The following is a 17,264-nucleotide window of genomic DNA, read 5'->3' on the forward strand; positions in this document are numbered from 1 at the left end:
TGAAACGACCTGACAAAAGGGAGACCCTCCCGAGAAAGGGCAATTTTGGCTATTTTGGGTTTCTGTGACCTCCTGGCCCTAGACAATTTTATAGTGCGACCTGCCAACTTGCCAAATTAGGACCAAGAGGAATGCATAACATTTCATATATACAGTACAGGCCAAAAGTTCATTTCATTGCGTTCTTTATTTTCAAGACTATTTACATTGTAGATTGTCACTGAAGGCGAGAGAATGCCAAGAGTGTGCAAAGCAGTAATCAGAGCAAAGGGTGGCTATTTTGAAGAAACTAGAATATTAATCATGTGAGTATGCTGTCAAGAAACGAGCCACCTGAGTTTAAGACACAATTTATTGGGTGTGTACACAAAAAAGAATACATGCTTAATCAGTGAAAGTAACAAGTTTAACTTGGACAAACATTTGAACAAACATCATAAAATTAAAAAGTGTGGTGCTAACAAGAGTGTCATACACAACAGTAGGTAGGTCGTGTGTTCCTTTTAGTTATATTGTAAACCTTCACAGAAGGTGATAGACATCTATCATGTTGGGGGGCGAAAAAAAGCATCTCTAACACGGGAAAAGTGGCTCCAGTGTAGGTTGACAGCTCATGCGTACAGTACATTGATCTAAAAATATTTAAAAAAAATAACTTCATGTTTGTGCAGACACGGATTTAAAGTGAAAACATTCAGCTGATAAGACGTTTTTTTTTGTTGTAAAAATTACTTAATGGCAAAAAAAATAAAAGAGCCACACAAGGCCAGTGGAACCTACAGTAGCTTTTAAATAAATACAATCATAAAGTGCGCGTACTAGAAGACACTAAATTACATACACAACTTTGACGGCAAATATGATCACTGAAACTAAATGCAATGTGAAAATATACTGTACATGTATAATTAATGTAAGGCAGCAGAGTGAGGATGCGTCTTTAAAATGAACAAGAGCAGAAAGAACGATGCACGTTCTGTATTCAAAGCAGTGCTGCCACGCAAAGTGGAAACTATTACATTAATGCAGTGATTCTCAAACTTGGTACTTGAATAAAGGACAGTGTTTTATTTACCTATATTCAAACAGTGTTACTGTTCAAACTGTGTAATGTTACAGTGGCCAAAAATATTGAATATTTTTAATGAATACTTAGGCCTACTCTGGTGGTACCTGGTGAGCCAAGTGTTTTCTGAAGTGGTACTTTTGTAAAAATAAAAACATTTAAAAAATGTTTGAAAACCACTGCATTAATGCAGCTGGCTTAGAGGTCAGGGTGACACGTGACAGCCTCATGTGGTATGACTTAAAACAAGGGTGTCAAAGTCAAGGATCTGGCCTGCAAATAGTTATCTATAGCACCCGGGATGCTATTTGATTAGTATTAGAACCGGCCCATAGGCCACAGCTGCCTGCTGCTGTTTTGCATGCAAATAGTTGGTGCTAGGAATTTTCAAAATAGGGTCCAAGGGACCCCATCAAGTCATAAAAATGGGGTCCCACAGTACATTTTTGGGGTCCTACTTTTTTATAAGTGTCTTGAAAACAAATGATAAATGAATGCATTATCCTGGTATATCTCTTATTCTATATTGTGTTTTGGAAAAAGGTTGTCATAAACATTACTTAATTCATAAAATAATAACTCAAAAGAAACCTATGTAAATGTATTGAGTTATTAACTTTCTTCTTTCCTTCCTGGATATAAACTTTACTGCTGCTGATATTTTTTTTCTGTATTTTTATTGTAATATTTTCAGAATGGGTTTGTTAAATTTTGGGCCAAAGTAAGACAAATAAAAAAATCTGAAGTTGTTTTTAGTTTTAATGCCATGATTTTAATAGTCCGGCCCGCGTGTGCACAGATTTTCCTCCATGCTGAGCTAAAATGAGTTTGACACCCCTGACTTAAAAGGATATTTTACGATCAATTAGTACATTTTGGCTCATACAAGACATCATCAGCCAGAATTCGACTGGTTTTGACAGGACGGGTGTACAGCTACAGGAGGCTTGGTCCGAGTGGCCACATTGGTGCCCTAATGAGGAACAAAGTAGTGTCAGAAAAACAAGTGTCTTCAACTACAGGTGCAAAGTTTGAGTCATGCTTCCCCCTTGTGGACAAATTGCACACATACCTCCACTACCTCAACTATCTGTTGGGGGCACACATGATGAACGTCGAGATCGGCACATGGTTTTCTGTCAAATAAAGAGTTATCATACATAATGGCAATGTCTGGGATATTTTGCATATCCCCTCTCTTAATGCAGAAACCATGTGACGCTTGGAGTCCATCATACACTGTGCACACTACCTTGGTATTAAGTTTGTGATGAAGGACCGGGTCCGACAGCCAAGGGTGTCTAAGGGCCTCTGATGCTCCCATCCTCCAACTGGAGAGATAAGTACAGTGTTCTTAGAATGTCAGACTCAGCTGAGCGGAGGGCAGAAGAAGGTGATACCTTTTATTGACAACGAGTAGTCTGGAGATAAAGTCTTTGGCCTCTTCAGATGTGTCCACAAACTCCTGCTCCTCCAAATTCCACTGGCAGGCCAAAATGTTGTTGAGCGTCTCGTTGTCGTCGTCGCCCAGGAAAGGACAGAGGCCACTAAGACTAGCAGTCAGACACAAGCATGCATGTTTATTTTTCATTTTTTGTGTATTTTATTATTGTTTTGAATTGGCATTTAAATGTCAAACAACTATTTTGCTCAAAATAAAATCCAACCTTGTGTTATTGTTTTTGCTTTTACAAAAATAATAATGCATGTACCAGTCACACTAACTGTGCAATTTATTGGGCACCTTCTGGTCCTTAGTGTTCAATGAAATAGAAAATGGACGGAGTCCGTAGTCTTGTTGAGTTTTTTGTCTTATTCAGGGATTGTCTTTGTTTTGATTTTAAATTAGTTTTAAAATTATTTTTACATTTTAAAATGTTGTAGAAAAATGTAAGACTTTCCTTCTTACATTTTTCTGCAAAATGAAAAAAAATATTAATGAATAAAAATTGTAAAAAGGGAGGGGTTTTTTTTCCCGACATTTTTAGGAACAATTATCAAATATTTTCATTGCGAGAGCGAAAAAAATATGTTTACGACCTTCTAACCTTAACCCATTAAAAGAGCCCTCGACACATGAATGAATACCATTTAGTAACCGCTACACATTGCACTTGACACGTGGGGATGAAGTTTTTTTTTTCTTATAAAAGGGGACATTTTTTAAATGTCAGGTTTGTCTATAGTAGGTAACTTAGATGTTGTTGGAAGGTAACCTCTTATAAAATGCTGCTGAGGATGAGCCAATCAGTGGCCACGACACTGAACAGTGCACTCTGATTAGTTTTGGTATCATCTCATGGCCAATACTACAGTGGCATTGATATTTTTTTATTTTTTTTGCCATTTTATGCTAATTTTGAACTAAAAATTACCAAATATTCTATTAAAACACACACTTTTAGCCATGTTGTACTAATTTGGAAGCAACAATTTAAAAATGTTCTATAAAAACAAACACTTATGTGTGTGTGTATGTATGTGTGTGTGTGTATATATATATATATATATATATACATATATATATACATATATATATATATATATATATATATATATATATATATATATATATATATACAGAAGCAACGATTTTAAAATTTTCAATAAAAACAAACTATAATGTGTGTGTGTATGTATGTATGTATTTATATATATATATATACATATATATATATATATATATATATATATATATAATATATGTCTTGATTGGATTATCCAAAGAATAGTGCTCAATACCGTGGTAGAGTGCAATATGTAGGTGTGGGAAAAATCACAAGACTACTTCATCTCTACAGAACTGTTTCATGAGGAGTTCCCTCAATCATCAGGAGATTTTCTCCTGATGATTGAGGGAACCCCTCAATATATATATATATATATATATATATATATATATTAGGGCTGCGAATCTTTGGGTGTCCCACGATTGGATTCAATATCGATTCTTGGGGTCGCGATTCAATAATATATCGATTTTTTTCAACGCGATTTTCAAATTCAAAAACGATATTTTTCCGATTCAAAACAATTCTGTATTCATTCAATACATTTACTATGCTGACATGCTAGCATAGTAGATTTTTTTTTAAAGATTTTATAATTATAAAGGACATTTATTTATCAACTGATTGCAATAATGTAAATTTGTTTGAACTATTAAACGAACCAAAACTATGACTTATTTTTTCTTTGTGGAAACATTGGACACAGTGTGTTGTCAAGCTTGTGAGATGCGATGCAAGTGTAAGCCACTGTGACACTATTGGTTTTTTTGTTTTGTTTTTTATAAATGTCTAATGATAATGTAAATGAGGGATATTTAATCACTGCTATGCTGAAGTTATAACTAATATTGATACTGTTGTTGATAATGTTGATTTTTGTTTCACTACTTTTGGTTTGTTCTGTTTCGTATTTGTTTCTCCTCTCAATTGCTCTGTTTATTGCAGTTCTGAGTGTTACTGGGTCAGGTTTGGTTTTGGAATTGGATTGCATTGTTATGGTATTGCTGTGTAGTGGTTTTTTGGATTGAAAAAAAAAAAATGTCGCTTTTTTAAAAATTGAGAATAGATTCTGAATCGTACAACGTATTCGATTCGAATCGATTTATTCCCACACCCCTAATAAATAAATATATATATATATATATATATATATATATATATATATATATGTATGTACAAAACATATTTTTTTAATCTGCAATGCGATGTGGTGAAGCTGCAATATTTCAAGTGCGATGTGGCAAAGACACCTGTAGTGTTATTATTTATACTTACAGCATATAGGTGATGACACCGAGGCTCCACATGTCTGTGTTAAATGAAACAAAGTCGTAGTTGATCACTTCCGGGGCCAGAAATTCCGGTGTTCCAAAATTTACTCGCAGTTTCTCCCTTGGTTTGTATCTAGTCGAGAGCATAAATATACGATTAGAATCGGCATCTAAATGTCAAGAAACATTGCAGTGCAGATGTAAATAAACACTCACATCCTGGCAAGGCCAAAGTCGATGATCTTGATTTTATTTGTGACTCTGCTTACACAAAGGATATTTTCCGGCTGCAATTTAAGAATAAATGTCCATTGATTATAAAATACTGTAACTTGTGTATGCATGGTTCAAAATACCTTTAAGTCCAAATGTAGGATGTACATTTTGTGCATGTGCTGCAGGCCCTCGCAGATCTGCCTGATGAAAACCACAGCGTCCAGCTCCATCAAAGTGTAGTTTTCATCAATGATTCTGTTAAAGAGCTCGCCTCCACCAACACTGCATGACAAATAAAGCATAAAGGATCTCAGGGCACAGAATGCAGAAAAAAGATATGCATGCGGAACTAATAAAAAAGATAAGCGGGAACTGTCAAAGCTTTAAATTACCAACATTATTTTACCTTTACAGGTAAAATGTCAAATATTTGGATAAATACCTGAGCGTGATTTTATTGGGAGGTAAAGGGAGACATTTTTAAAATTGTCAGGTTTGTCTATAGTAGCTTTTCATTTCTTATAGAATTTATTTAAAAAATTATCGTATTTTCTGGACTATAAAGGTGCACCTAATTTACGGTATACTTCTGGTTTTGCTTACCGACCTCGAAACTATTTTATTTGTTACATGTCGAAATTATAAGTGTGACCAGTAGATGGCACATTACACATAGGGCTCAAAAATCCATCAAAATCTTTTTGTACGACTTTGGTAAGCCATGAAGCCGCACCGCTTGATGGATTGCACTCTGCTTCAACATATAAGTATTATTATGGTGTGTGTAAAGGTTAAGACAGGTTATCTGGCGTTTTGTTTCGCAATATTATGCAAAAGCAACTTTTCTTACTTTCTAGTACCTGCTAATCTGTATTTTGGATCTGCATAAATGCTGAAAAATTGCCTTTGTACTCCTTACTGTCGCCGTAGTCTAATTTCTAATATAAAGTAGTGCAAAGTTCTTACTTATATCTCTCAGTAAACTCGCCATGAAAGCGAGATTACTGAGAGATATAAGTAAGAACAACTAATAACTCTAGTTATTAGAGTTTCATTCAAACGTTTTGTCATGGGACACATTTCCGGCGTTGTTATTGCACTAGTGAGCCACGGATGAGGAAAGTCTGAATGTCATTAAAACAGTTACCTCCATCTTTTGACACTTCTTCCACTCCTGTCCTTGCAGGCTACACCGCTACAACAAAGATAACGGAGAAAAGACGCTGCCGAAGGTGAACCACGTAAATTAGACCGCCCACAAAACGGCGCAACCTGAAGCGACTGTCAGAAAGCGGCTTGAAAATGATCTGTAAAATATAATCTATGCAACATTTTGACCAAAGAACCACCATCACATGTTATGTACACCACAAAGAAATGTTTTACATTTAGGGAAAAAAAAATATGACTCCTTTAAAGGCCTACTGAAATGAGATTTTCTTATTTAAACGGGGATAGCAGGTCCATTCTATGTGTCATACTTGATCATTTCGCGATATTACCATATTTTTGCTGAAAGGATTTAGTACAGAACATCCACGATAAAGTTCCCAACTTTCGGTGCTAAGAGAAAAGCCCTGCCTCTACCGGAAGTCGCAGACGATGACGTCACATGTTGATGGCTCCTCACATATTCACTTTGATTTTAATGGGAGCCTCCAACAAAAACAGCTATTCAGACCGGGAAAACAACAATTTCCCCATTAATTTGAGCGAGGATGAAAGATTCATGTTTGAGGATATTGATAGCGACGGACTAGAAAAAAAAACAAAAAACAAAACGAGTTAAAAAAAAAAACGCGATTGCATTGGGATGGATTCCCATGTTTTTAGACACATTTACTAGGATAATTCTGGGAAATCCCTTATCTTTCTATTGTGTTGCTAGTGTTTTAGTGAGTTTAACAGTACCTGATAGTCGGAGGTGTGTGTCGATGGCCGGGTGTCTTGACGCAGCTAGTGTCTCAGGGAAGTCGACGGCAGCTTTATGGCCGGCACAAGCTCAGCTGATATCCGGTAAGAAGCAACTTTTTACCACAATTTTCTCACCGAAACCTGCTTGTTGACATTCGGTTGGGATCCATATTCGCTGTGATCCATAGTAAAGTTTCACCTCCATGAATTTTAAACAAGGAATCACCGTATTTGTGTGGCTAAAGGCTAAATCTTCCCAACTCCATCTTTCTACTTTGACTTCTCCATTATTAAATGAACAAATTGCAAAAGATTAAGCAACACAGATGTCCAAAATACTGTATAATTATGCGGTTAAAGCAGACGACTTTTAGCTGTGTGTGTGCGCAGCGCTCATATTTCCTAACAGCCCGTGACGTCAAGTGTACACAACATCATTACACGACGTTTTCAAGAAAAAACTCCCGGGAAATTTAAAATTGCAATTTAGTAAACTAAAAAGGCCGTATTGGCATGTGTTGCAATGTTAATATTTCATCATTGATATATAAACTATCAGACTGCGTGGTGGGTAGTAGTGGGTTTCAGTAGGCCTTTAATGCGCCCTATAATCCAGTGCGCCTTATAAATGAAAAAAGATTGAAAACAGATCGTTCATCGGCAGTGCGCCTTATCATCCGGTGCACCCTATGGTCCGGAAAATATGGCAATTATTTAGTACCCATATACATTTTGGTAATTTAATTAGAGAGTAAAGATGACTGTTGCAAAATGTAATTTGCTAAATGTATCAGAACCCCTTTACAGCTCTATTTTAAACATTTTCATGAAATTAATCCATCAATTTTACAAACCGCATGGTCTGCTGAGAAATAGATGTGTAATGTTGAGATGTAAAAGATGGATCGTACTATTCAAGCACAAGGATGATGTCGTTCCTCGACTCATAAGCTGCATACAGTTGGATCAGGTTGGCGTGGTCAAGATTGTTCATAACTTGGATCTCGTTCTTCACCACCTCCTAGTAAAAAAAAAAACAAACAGAAGTTGAAAAACAAACACAACAAAAAAGCAAGACAAGGTCAGCGTTACTTGGCTATGATGCCACACAATGCATCATCTCTTCTGGGTCAAATATTTCTCACCTCGCCCGGTAAAGATCCCCTCATGGCTTCTGTTGCCAAGTGTCTCCTGTTATACTAGTGTGTGCTAAAAACTGTAAATGAGCCTTTTGCTTTTTATATCGCGAGGTGTAGCTCTCTGTGTGTATCAAGCAGGACTAATCCATCATAGTGTTGCGCACGAGGTGCCTATACCTTTTCTTTCTGGGCCCTGGCCTTGATGACCTTGGCAGCCAGCGTCAGACCGGATGAGTTTTCAACACATTTGTGCACTTGTCCAAAACGACCCCTTTTTGGAAAAGCAAAAAAAAAATCAGATAATAAAATACCCGATCTAATCAGGTGATGTTTATCGGTTTCTCATGCGTTAATACAAATACATGATCTCCTTCCGCATTAACCTAATCTGTTATTTCATTACATTGGAGCTCTCTTGTGCCTCCGCTTTGAAGATGGGGATTAACACTTGGTGATTAGCAACCAGCTGGCACCGAGGATACAGTTTCACATACCATTCAGTCCGGCAATAAAAATAGACGCTTAAAGCTATGAAGCAGACCGCATCGGATGATAGGGTAGGGTCTGAGGGTGGGAGGTTATACAAGGCTTCTAGAACCTCGACAGAGTTGTGTGATTTTTTTAAACAAATCATCATAATTCACCATATTTTAAAAAGTTGAATAAAATCAAACTGGATTGAAAAACATCTCTCACCCGCCGAGAACCTCCTGCCAGTTGATGGTGTAGAAGTTGCTGATCTGGTTGGGCTTGGCCGACACAATGCGGTGACTAAACGGCGCTGCCGGAGGAGGAGCTGTATCTAAAGTGGGATGAAGACATAATCCGTGTTAAGAAGTTATGGTGGAACATTCTATTGTAATTGATTGTTCGAGTCTTTCAGCGACAACAGAGCTTTGTAAAGGAGAACTTGAAATACTGAATTGATTATGTTATCAGTGCATGCTAAAACGCTTTGATACTGTTTTGATTTAGATACCGGGTATCTCAGGGGAGCCGGTATGTTTGATTTTTAGGAACACTAATACAAAACTTCACAATAATGTCTGATTGAATGCTAAAAAGTTACGCCAGACCGCATTAAAAAACAGAATGGAATTATTAGTAATATTGTTCTTATGAGTGCAAACGCAGACAAACTATCACAGCACTGTGATCAGAGAGCTAACTAGCTTATGTGGTTATATTGACATCGGCTGATGAGTGGCTTTCCCGTCTTAGAGATGTTGAAAGTTAATTGTAGATCATAAATAATGCCTCTCGCCGTTGAAGGATGTGGACATAATCCGAGTGGTCAACTATGATGGCCAATTTAGACCCAGGAATGTAGAGCAAGCCTGGGGAATTATTTTGACTCTGGGGCCAAATTTAAAAAAACCCAAGTGTCTACAAGCCAGTATGTTTATTTTTAGAAACACTAATACAACACCTCACAATGTCTGATTGAATGCTAAAAACATGTAAGACCGCCTTAAAAACCAGAATGGAATTTAACATATTTTTACTGAATGAGACACCCAGAATGTACATGGAAAAAAAAGAATGTGGGATTTACAATATTAACTATAAACAATAAAACACTGAATATTGAAGAAAAAGGTTAGTGATGAGCAAAGACAATTCCAGGAAAAGTGGGAGATGCAATATTTCTTTGTTGAATATTGCATCTCCCACTTTTCCTGGAATTGTCTTTGCTCATCACTAACCTTTTTCTTCACTGCAGGCTTTGAAAAAGACATGTTTGGGGTTGTGGAATATATTTGTATTTAGCCGACGCACGGAGAATAATGTAATTTCCGCAATGTGTGTTGTTCCGCTTTTACTCCCTAGAGCAGGGGTCACCAACCTTTTTGAAACCAAGAGCTACTGCTTGGGTACTGATTAATGCGAAGGGCTACCAGTTTGATACACACTTAAATACATTGCCAGAAATAGCCAATTTGCTCAATTTACCTTTAATAAAAACAATCTATATACATTAAAAAATGGGTATTTCTGTCTGTCATTCCGTGGTACATTTTTTTTCCTTTTGTGGGAGCTTTTTTGTGGAGAATAAATGATGAAAAAAACACTTAATTGAACGGTTTAAAAGAGTAGAAAACACGAAAAAAAATTTAAATTAAATTTTGAAACATAGTTTCAATTAATTTCGACTCTTTAAAATTCAAAATTCAACCGAAAAAAATAAGAGGAAAAACTAGCTAATTTGAATCTTTTTGAAAAAATAAAAAATAAAAATTTATGGAACATCATTAGTAATTTTTCCTGATTAGGATTAATTTTAGAATTTTGATGACATGTTTTAAATAGGTTGAAATCCAATCTGCACTTTGTTAGAATATATAACAAATTGGACAAAGCTATATTTCTAAGAAAGACAAATAATTTTCTTCTAGATTTTCCAGAACAAAAATTTTAAAAGAAATTAAAAATACTTTGAAATAAGATTTAAATTTGATACTACAGATTTTCTAGATTTGCCAGAATATTTTTGGGGAATTTTAATCATAATAAGTTTGAAGAAATATTTCACAAATATTCTTCTTCGAAAAAACAGAAGCTAACATGAAGAATTAAATAAACATTTATTTATTATTCTTTACAATAATAAAAAAAAAAATTACTTGAACATTGATTTAAATTGTCAGGAAAGAAGAGGAAGGAAATTAAAAGATAAAAAGGTATGTGTTTGAAAATCCTAAAATCATTTTTAAGGTTGTATTTTTTCTCTAAAATTGTCTTTCTGAAAGTTATAAGAAGCAAAGTAAAAAAAATAAATGAATTTATTTAAACAAGTGAAGACCAAGTCTTTAAAATATTTTCTTGGATTTTCAAATTCGATTTGAGTTTTGTCTCTTAGAATTAAAAAATGTCGTGCAAAGCGAGACCAGCTTCCTAGTAAATAAATACAATCTTAAAAAAATAGAGGCAGCTCACTGGTAGGTGCTGCTATTTGAGCTATTTTTAGAACAGGCCAGCAGGTGACTCATCTGGTCCTTACGGGCGACCTGGTGCCCGCGGGCACCACGTTGGTGACCCCCTGCCCTAGAGCAACACGGCAGTCGGCGGATAGTAGCTTCAACATATAAGTTGAAGTACTGAGCGCAAAAAAGTGACGACTCCCGGGGTGTTATCCGGCATCATATAAAAATATATGTAGTGTTCATCGTGTGAGGCACTGCAAATTAAATAATTAAAAAAAACAAATAACAGTTTGAATTAGTCCAAGTTATCGGGGACTGTTATTACTGGCGGACAGGTGTCGCGGTGTGACTGCAGTCAAGCACACAAGAAAACCCTCGTCTCCATGGCAAGATCTCTTTCGCTTTCACTCACTTGCCACTTTTCCACTAATGCAGGGGTAGGCAACCCAGAACGTTGAAAGAGCCATTTTGGACCCGAATAACACATCACTGTCAAGCGCCATTCATATAAAACTTGCGGGTCGCACTAACATTAAACTTTCATATTAAGGTGGGGGCCGCAAAATAAGGTGTGTCTGAGACCACTGAAGGCTTAGTGGCCACATGCGTGGACAGCACAGTTTAGCTCTTATTTCCAAAATTGTGTACACTGCTGAATTGGGGTCTTATGGCCGCTCATGTGGACACTTATACTGCCATCTGGTTGTGTCAGAAGAGTATAACATACAATGGAATTTGGTGAAAAAAAAGTCTAAAAATAAGAATTAGCGTATCACTAAACATGAAGTACACATTTGTTACTTATGGACTAAGTACATAATATCAAAAGATGATTCTTAGTTTTTATTCTAATTAGGGTCCTATAAACCCAAATAGCTAAGAGAAATAAAAAGCATGTAAACAAACAGCTTGGGCCTTAAGAGCTTTTTAAAGATGTAAAAAAAAATATTTGGGAATGTCCGGGGGGCCAGATGGAAAACCTTAACGGGCCTTAATTTGCCCAGGTCTGCCGTACAGTCATCCCTCGCCATATCGCGCTTCAAATATTGCAGCTTCACGACATCTCAGATTTTTATTTAAGCGTATTCTAAAACATTTTTGGCCTAGATTAAGCAATTTCCTGCATAAACATGTATACATTAACTAAAAATACCAAAAACTACATGTTACTAGAGAAAACCAAACCACTCGGAGCGCAGTGTTAAGTATGGTGGCCACTGATTGGCTCAGCCTCATCACTACATTGCGGTGGTCTTTAACAAGGGGTCTTGCGAGCCTTAGGGGTTCCACAGAGGTACTTCAGGGGTTGCGAAATTTTGGGTTGACAAGGCGTTTTTATTTTCATATTGTCCTGCAATTTTTCCACAAATTCAAATGTTAAATAAAATTACAAATTAACATTGATCCAACACACTGTAGTGTAGTTAATGAACAGTATTAGCATGGCCACCCTACTTGCTGTACCTTGCAGGTTTACAATAAAACTATAAATAAATAATCAAATTATATTCTAGTGAACATTTCAGATATCTAGCGATTAGGGCTCAAGTTGCTAACTAGCGATTAGCAGTGCTCTTTTCTAGGTAGCGATTAGTGGCGCGAGTTTATAGATAGCAAATAGAAATTCTAGCTTTTTGCAAGCGAGTAACAGCGCTGTATGGTACTACTTGAATATCTTAGTATTGCACAACAACAAGTTTAAATTCAAACAGAATTTTATAAAGGATATATAAACAGGGGACCCGTTTCATATTTCCACCAGTTTAGAGGTCCTAGGCCTGGAAAATGTTGAAGACCCCTGTTATATTGGATTAAAATAACAAAAAGGTGACTAAATTGTTATTTCTTGCTTAGTGTTCTCATAATGTAAAAGGACGTATTTAGAAGGTCATAACCATTTTTCATGCCCTAGCTATGAAAATATTAATTTTTATAATTTGAGGAAATTAGTTCATCCGGAACCAATTACTGCGATAAACAAGCAACGACGGTATTATAAAATAAATATGACCACCGGACCTAATGCCACACTCTCAACAGCTGTTGCATTTCACCAGTCAAGTTTTCCATTATTTGATTATTAATTGGGTCTTTAAGAAATTTAAACAAAATAAAGGGAACTACTTTGTTGCAACCAGCAGAGGTGCTGTTGATTCAGCCACGATTAGTTTTCTCCCTGGAGAAACAGGAGTTTAAAACCTCTTTCAAAGAAAAAACCTAAATGACGTTCACCAAAAGTTTACCACATTTAGACCGGCATTAATGACAGGATTGTGCCAACTTGTGTGACTGTGTGCTAATAGATAGTGGATAGTGTATCAGCGCTGCGGGACTTAACTCTCATTTGTTTTATTTGTGGTCGCGAGCCTGAGCCCAGGTCTGACCTAAGCAAATGACCAATGTTGTATTACGGCATGGCGTAGTGGGTAGAGCGGCCGTGCCAAAAACCTGAGGGTTACAGGTTCGCTTCCCACCTATGGACATCCAAATCGCTGCCATTGTGTCCTTGGGCAGGAAACTTCACCCTTTGCCCCCGGTGCCGCTCACACTGGTGAATGAAAATGATTGGTGGTGGTCGGAGGGGCCGTAGGCGCAAACTGGCAGCCACGCTTCTGTCAGTCTACCCCAGGGCAGCTGCGGCTACAGATGTAGCTTACCACCACCAGGTGTGAATGAATGATGGGTTCCCACTTCACTGTGAGCGCTTTGAGTATCTAACAATAGAAAAGCGCAATTTAAATCTAATCCATCATCATCATCATCATCATCAAGTGTTGGGCTTGGACCCTTAAAACCTTTAAACTTTTTGGGAGTATCCCAATTAATTGGAAATTCCAAATAATGCCTTTAACCATGTTAACATGGATGCCTTAAAGTAGATATATAGTGCAAATATAGCCTAGCTCAGGGGTGTGAAACGTACGTCCCGAGGGCTGGATTAGGTTTTATCCGTCCCGCGGGATGAGTTTGCCAAGTATAAAAATGAGCCCCATTTTTCAATGAAAGAAACTGCTGTCCTAAAAGTGTCCAATAGATGTCGCAGTAGCAATTCTATGTATCTTTGAAGATAATGCTACATATGTACAAAATAAACCACATGATGTCAGTGCACCAGTCAAGGAAAATTAACAAACTACATAAATAATAACATCCTGTAATTTCATTTTGATGTTTTTTTTTTTAAATCAACACCAATGAGTTGACTGATGAATATTCCATCCCATCCATTGTCTACCGCTTATTCCCTTTGGGGTCGCGGGGGGCGCTGGTGCCTATCTCAGCTACAATCGGGCGGAAGGCGGCATACACCCTGGGCAAGTCGCCACCTCATCGCAGGGCCAACACAGATAGACAGACAACATTCACACACTAGGGCCAATTTAGTGTTGCCAATCAACCTATACCCAGGTGCATATCTTTGGAAGTGGGAGGAAGCCGGAGTACCCGGAGGGAACCCACGCATTCACGGGGAGGACATGCAAACTCCGCACAGAAAGATCCCGAGCCCGGGATTGAACCCAGGACTACTCAGGACCTTTGATGAATATTATCACATAATTTTTTCAGAAAATATAAATAACAACAAAAAAAGATAAAATACTATTAACTGCAACATGTACGTGTAAAAATAAACACATTGATTTTTAAACGGAGAAAACAATCTGAAGTTGTTTTTATTTTTAAGTTATCGTGCCGTGATTTTCCTCCATGTGGCCCCCGATCTAATATGAGTTTGACACCCCAGGCCTACATACTAGCGTGCTAACATATAGCTAGCTAGAAAATTGAGTACAACTGATGTGCTAAGACAAACCCATTCACAGGTACCGTATTTTTCGGATTATAAATTGCTCCGGAATACGTCGCACCGGCCCAAAATGCATAATAAAGAAGGAAAAAACATATATAAGTCGCACTGGAGTGCAAATCGCATTTTGGGGGTAAATTTATTTGATAAAACCCAACACCAAGAATAGACATTTGAAAGGCAATTTAAAGTAAATAAAGAATAGTGAACAACCGGCTGAATAAGTGTATGTTATATGATGCATAAATAATCAACTGAGAAGGTGCCTGGTATGTTAACGTAACATATTATGGTAAGAGTCATTCAAAAAACTATAACATATAGAACATGCTATACGTTTACCAAACAATCTTTCACTCCTAATCGATAAATCCGATGAAATCTTCTTCCCCGATGTCGCTTCTAAACAACTCTGCCACCTCCAAAGTTATGCGCTGCTTCCTGTTGTCGTTTTCTGCTGCATATTTCACTACATCCAGCTTGTAATCTGCAGTACATAATTCCCTTTTCGGTCCAATTTTTGTTCAGCCATTCTCAGTTTTTATAAGTTACCGCCAACGATGAAATGATCCATTTTAATAGCGATGGCAGTAGCATATAGCAGTTAGCATTTCATGACCCACAATGCACTTCTGCCATGAACCTCCCCCGCCAAATTCTTATTGGTTGACATATGTGTGACGATTGTGGACATTTTCTTCGTCTCTTCCGCGAATTAGATAAATAATATTATTTGATATTTTACGGGGCTTCTTGGTGGCCGAGGGGTTAGTGCGTCTGCCTCACAATACGAACGTCCTGCAGTCCTGGGTTCAAATCCAGGCTCGGGATCTTTCTGTGTGGAGTTTGCATGTTCTCCCCGTGAATGCGTGGGTTCCCTCCGGGTACTCCGGCTTCCTCCCACTTCCAAAGACATGCACCTGGGGATAGGTTGATTGGCAACACTAAATTGGCCCTAGTGTGTGAATGTGAGTGTGAATGTTGTCTGTCTATCTGTGTTGGCCCTGCGATGAGGTGGCAACTTGTCCAGGGTGTACCCCGCCTTCCGCCCGATTGTAGCTGAGATAGGCGCCATCACCCCCCGCGCCCCCGAAAGGGAGTAATCGATAGAAAATGGATGGATGGATGGATGGATATTTTACGGTAATGTGTTAATAATTTCACACATAAGTCTCTGGCGTGTAAGTCGCACCCCCGCCAAACTATGAAAAAAACTGCGACTTATAGTCCGAAAAAAACGATACAACTAATTTGTGCACTGGGCCATCCTGAAGTGTTGTTATACATATTTTTGGATTGTATTTTTCAGCGCTTAACAGTTAAAGCCAATATTCATTCACTCCAAAGCCACACATATGATGATTGTAAGCTAACTTTGTAGCCACAGCTGACCTGTGGTAGAGAGAAGTGTACCATTCACGATGAATATTAGCCACAACTCACCAATATGGTATTGCTGTACGTGCTCCTTCTCCTTCTGTCCCTCGTTCTCGCCTCTGGTTTCCTTCTCTCGCTCCAGCCTCTCCTTCAGGTCAAACTGGAACTCCACTCCATCCGCCTGGAAGACGGCCCAGTCCTCAGATTCCTCCTGCTCATCCTCTTCCTTTGCCTCTTTATTATCGTCTTCCTCGTCGTCTGGCTTTGGGGTTTCCTCTACCACTACCAGTTCCTCGGCGATGCTGAGCTCCACTATCTGGTCCACGTCATCTTCCGAAGACGGTGAGGCCACGTCACAGTCACCACTAGAAGAAAAAAACTTTTAAATATTGTTTAGTTTTGATGTTGTTTTCTTATCACAAGTGATACCTTGCATTTGTTTGTTCTTTCTGATTGTCAGGAAGCTCTGAGCCCTCGGAGGCGTCCTCAGTTGTGGACTCCTCCTCTGCTTCTATCTTCTGGACTTCTTCTTCTTCTACATCATGAAAATCAAACGTGAGCTCTTCTTCAGCAACATCTCGGTCAGAAATCTTAGCCGCATCCTCTTCTGCACCAGCCGCCTCCTGTTGGGATGCAACTGCAAGGTCCTCTACGCCATGATCCTGTTGCTCTTGAGCAGGGACGCCGGTTTCCAGATCCAAATATACATTGGTGAGCTGTTGAGCTGACTTCTCCGCATTCTCTCTGTTAAGCTTCTGCACCTCTTCAGGAAGCAAAGCCTGCTTCTTTAATGAGACATCTACCTCTAAGACATTTTAAAAGATAAGGATTTAGTTGAGCGTCCCAACGTCAAGAATAAAAAAATTATTAAAAAATGCTTACATTTTTATGTGCTAACATAGCTTCAGTTATATTTTTCATGCATGCACTTACACAAAAATATTTTTGAATAAAAATTACAAAAAAAAACATTATTTCAGTTGTTCTATTTCTAAATTGGCTTTTAAAAAGGTTCTGTTTGCAACTTCCTCAAAGTAAT

At 37.8% G+C, this 17,264-nt stretch overlaps 1 protein-coding gene across 6 annotated transcripts in view; it reads right to left on the bottom strand.

Annotated features, from left to right (window-relative positions):
* Positions 1-334: 334 nt before the first annotated feature.
* The window catches only part of mylk4a (myosin light chain kinase family, member 4a), a 44,900-nt gene continuing 27,970 nt past the window's right edge, over positions 335-17,264 (bottom strand). For 4 of the 6 annotated variants that reach the window (XM_061920437.1, XM_061920439.1, XM_061920434.1 and 1 more), the window contains 12 exons: positions 16,655-17,030; positions 16,292-16,590; positions 8,813-8,918; positions 8,294-8,387; positions 7,889-7,998; positions 5,204-5,345; positions 5,064-5,134; positions 4,852-4,980; positions 2,467-2,619; positions 2,319-2,397; positions 2,139-2,202; positions 335-2,039 (listed from right to left, as the gene is read on the bottom strand). In XM_061920437.1, coding sequence (XP_061776421.1) covers positions 2,149-2,202; positions 2,319-2,397; positions 2,467-2,619; positions 4,852-4,980; positions 5,064-5,134; positions 5,204-5,345; positions 7,889-7,998; positions 8,294-8,387; positions 8,813-8,918; positions 16,292-16,590; positions 16,655-17,030 — 1,613 coding nt within the window. In that variant the 3' untranslated portion in view covers positions 335-2,039; positions 2,139-2,148. The remainder of the gene's footprint in view (positions 2,040-2,138; positions 2,203-2,318; positions 2,398-2,466; positions 2,620-4,851; positions 4,981-5,063; positions 5,135-5,203; positions 5,346-7,888; positions 7,999-8,293; positions 8,388-8,812; positions 8,919-16,291; positions 16,591-16,654; positions 17,031-17,264) is intronic. The other 2 variants (XM_061920436.1, XM_061920438.1) reach the window with 1 other exon arrangement.

Source organism: Nerophis ophidion, linkage group LG14, assembly GCF_033978795.1.
Source record: "Nerophis ophidion isolate RoL-2023_Sa linkage group LG14, RoL_Noph_v1.0, whole genome shotgun sequence".
NCBI lineage: Eukaryota > Metazoa > Chordata > Actinopteri > Syngnathiformes > Syngnathidae > Nerophis > Nerophis ophidion.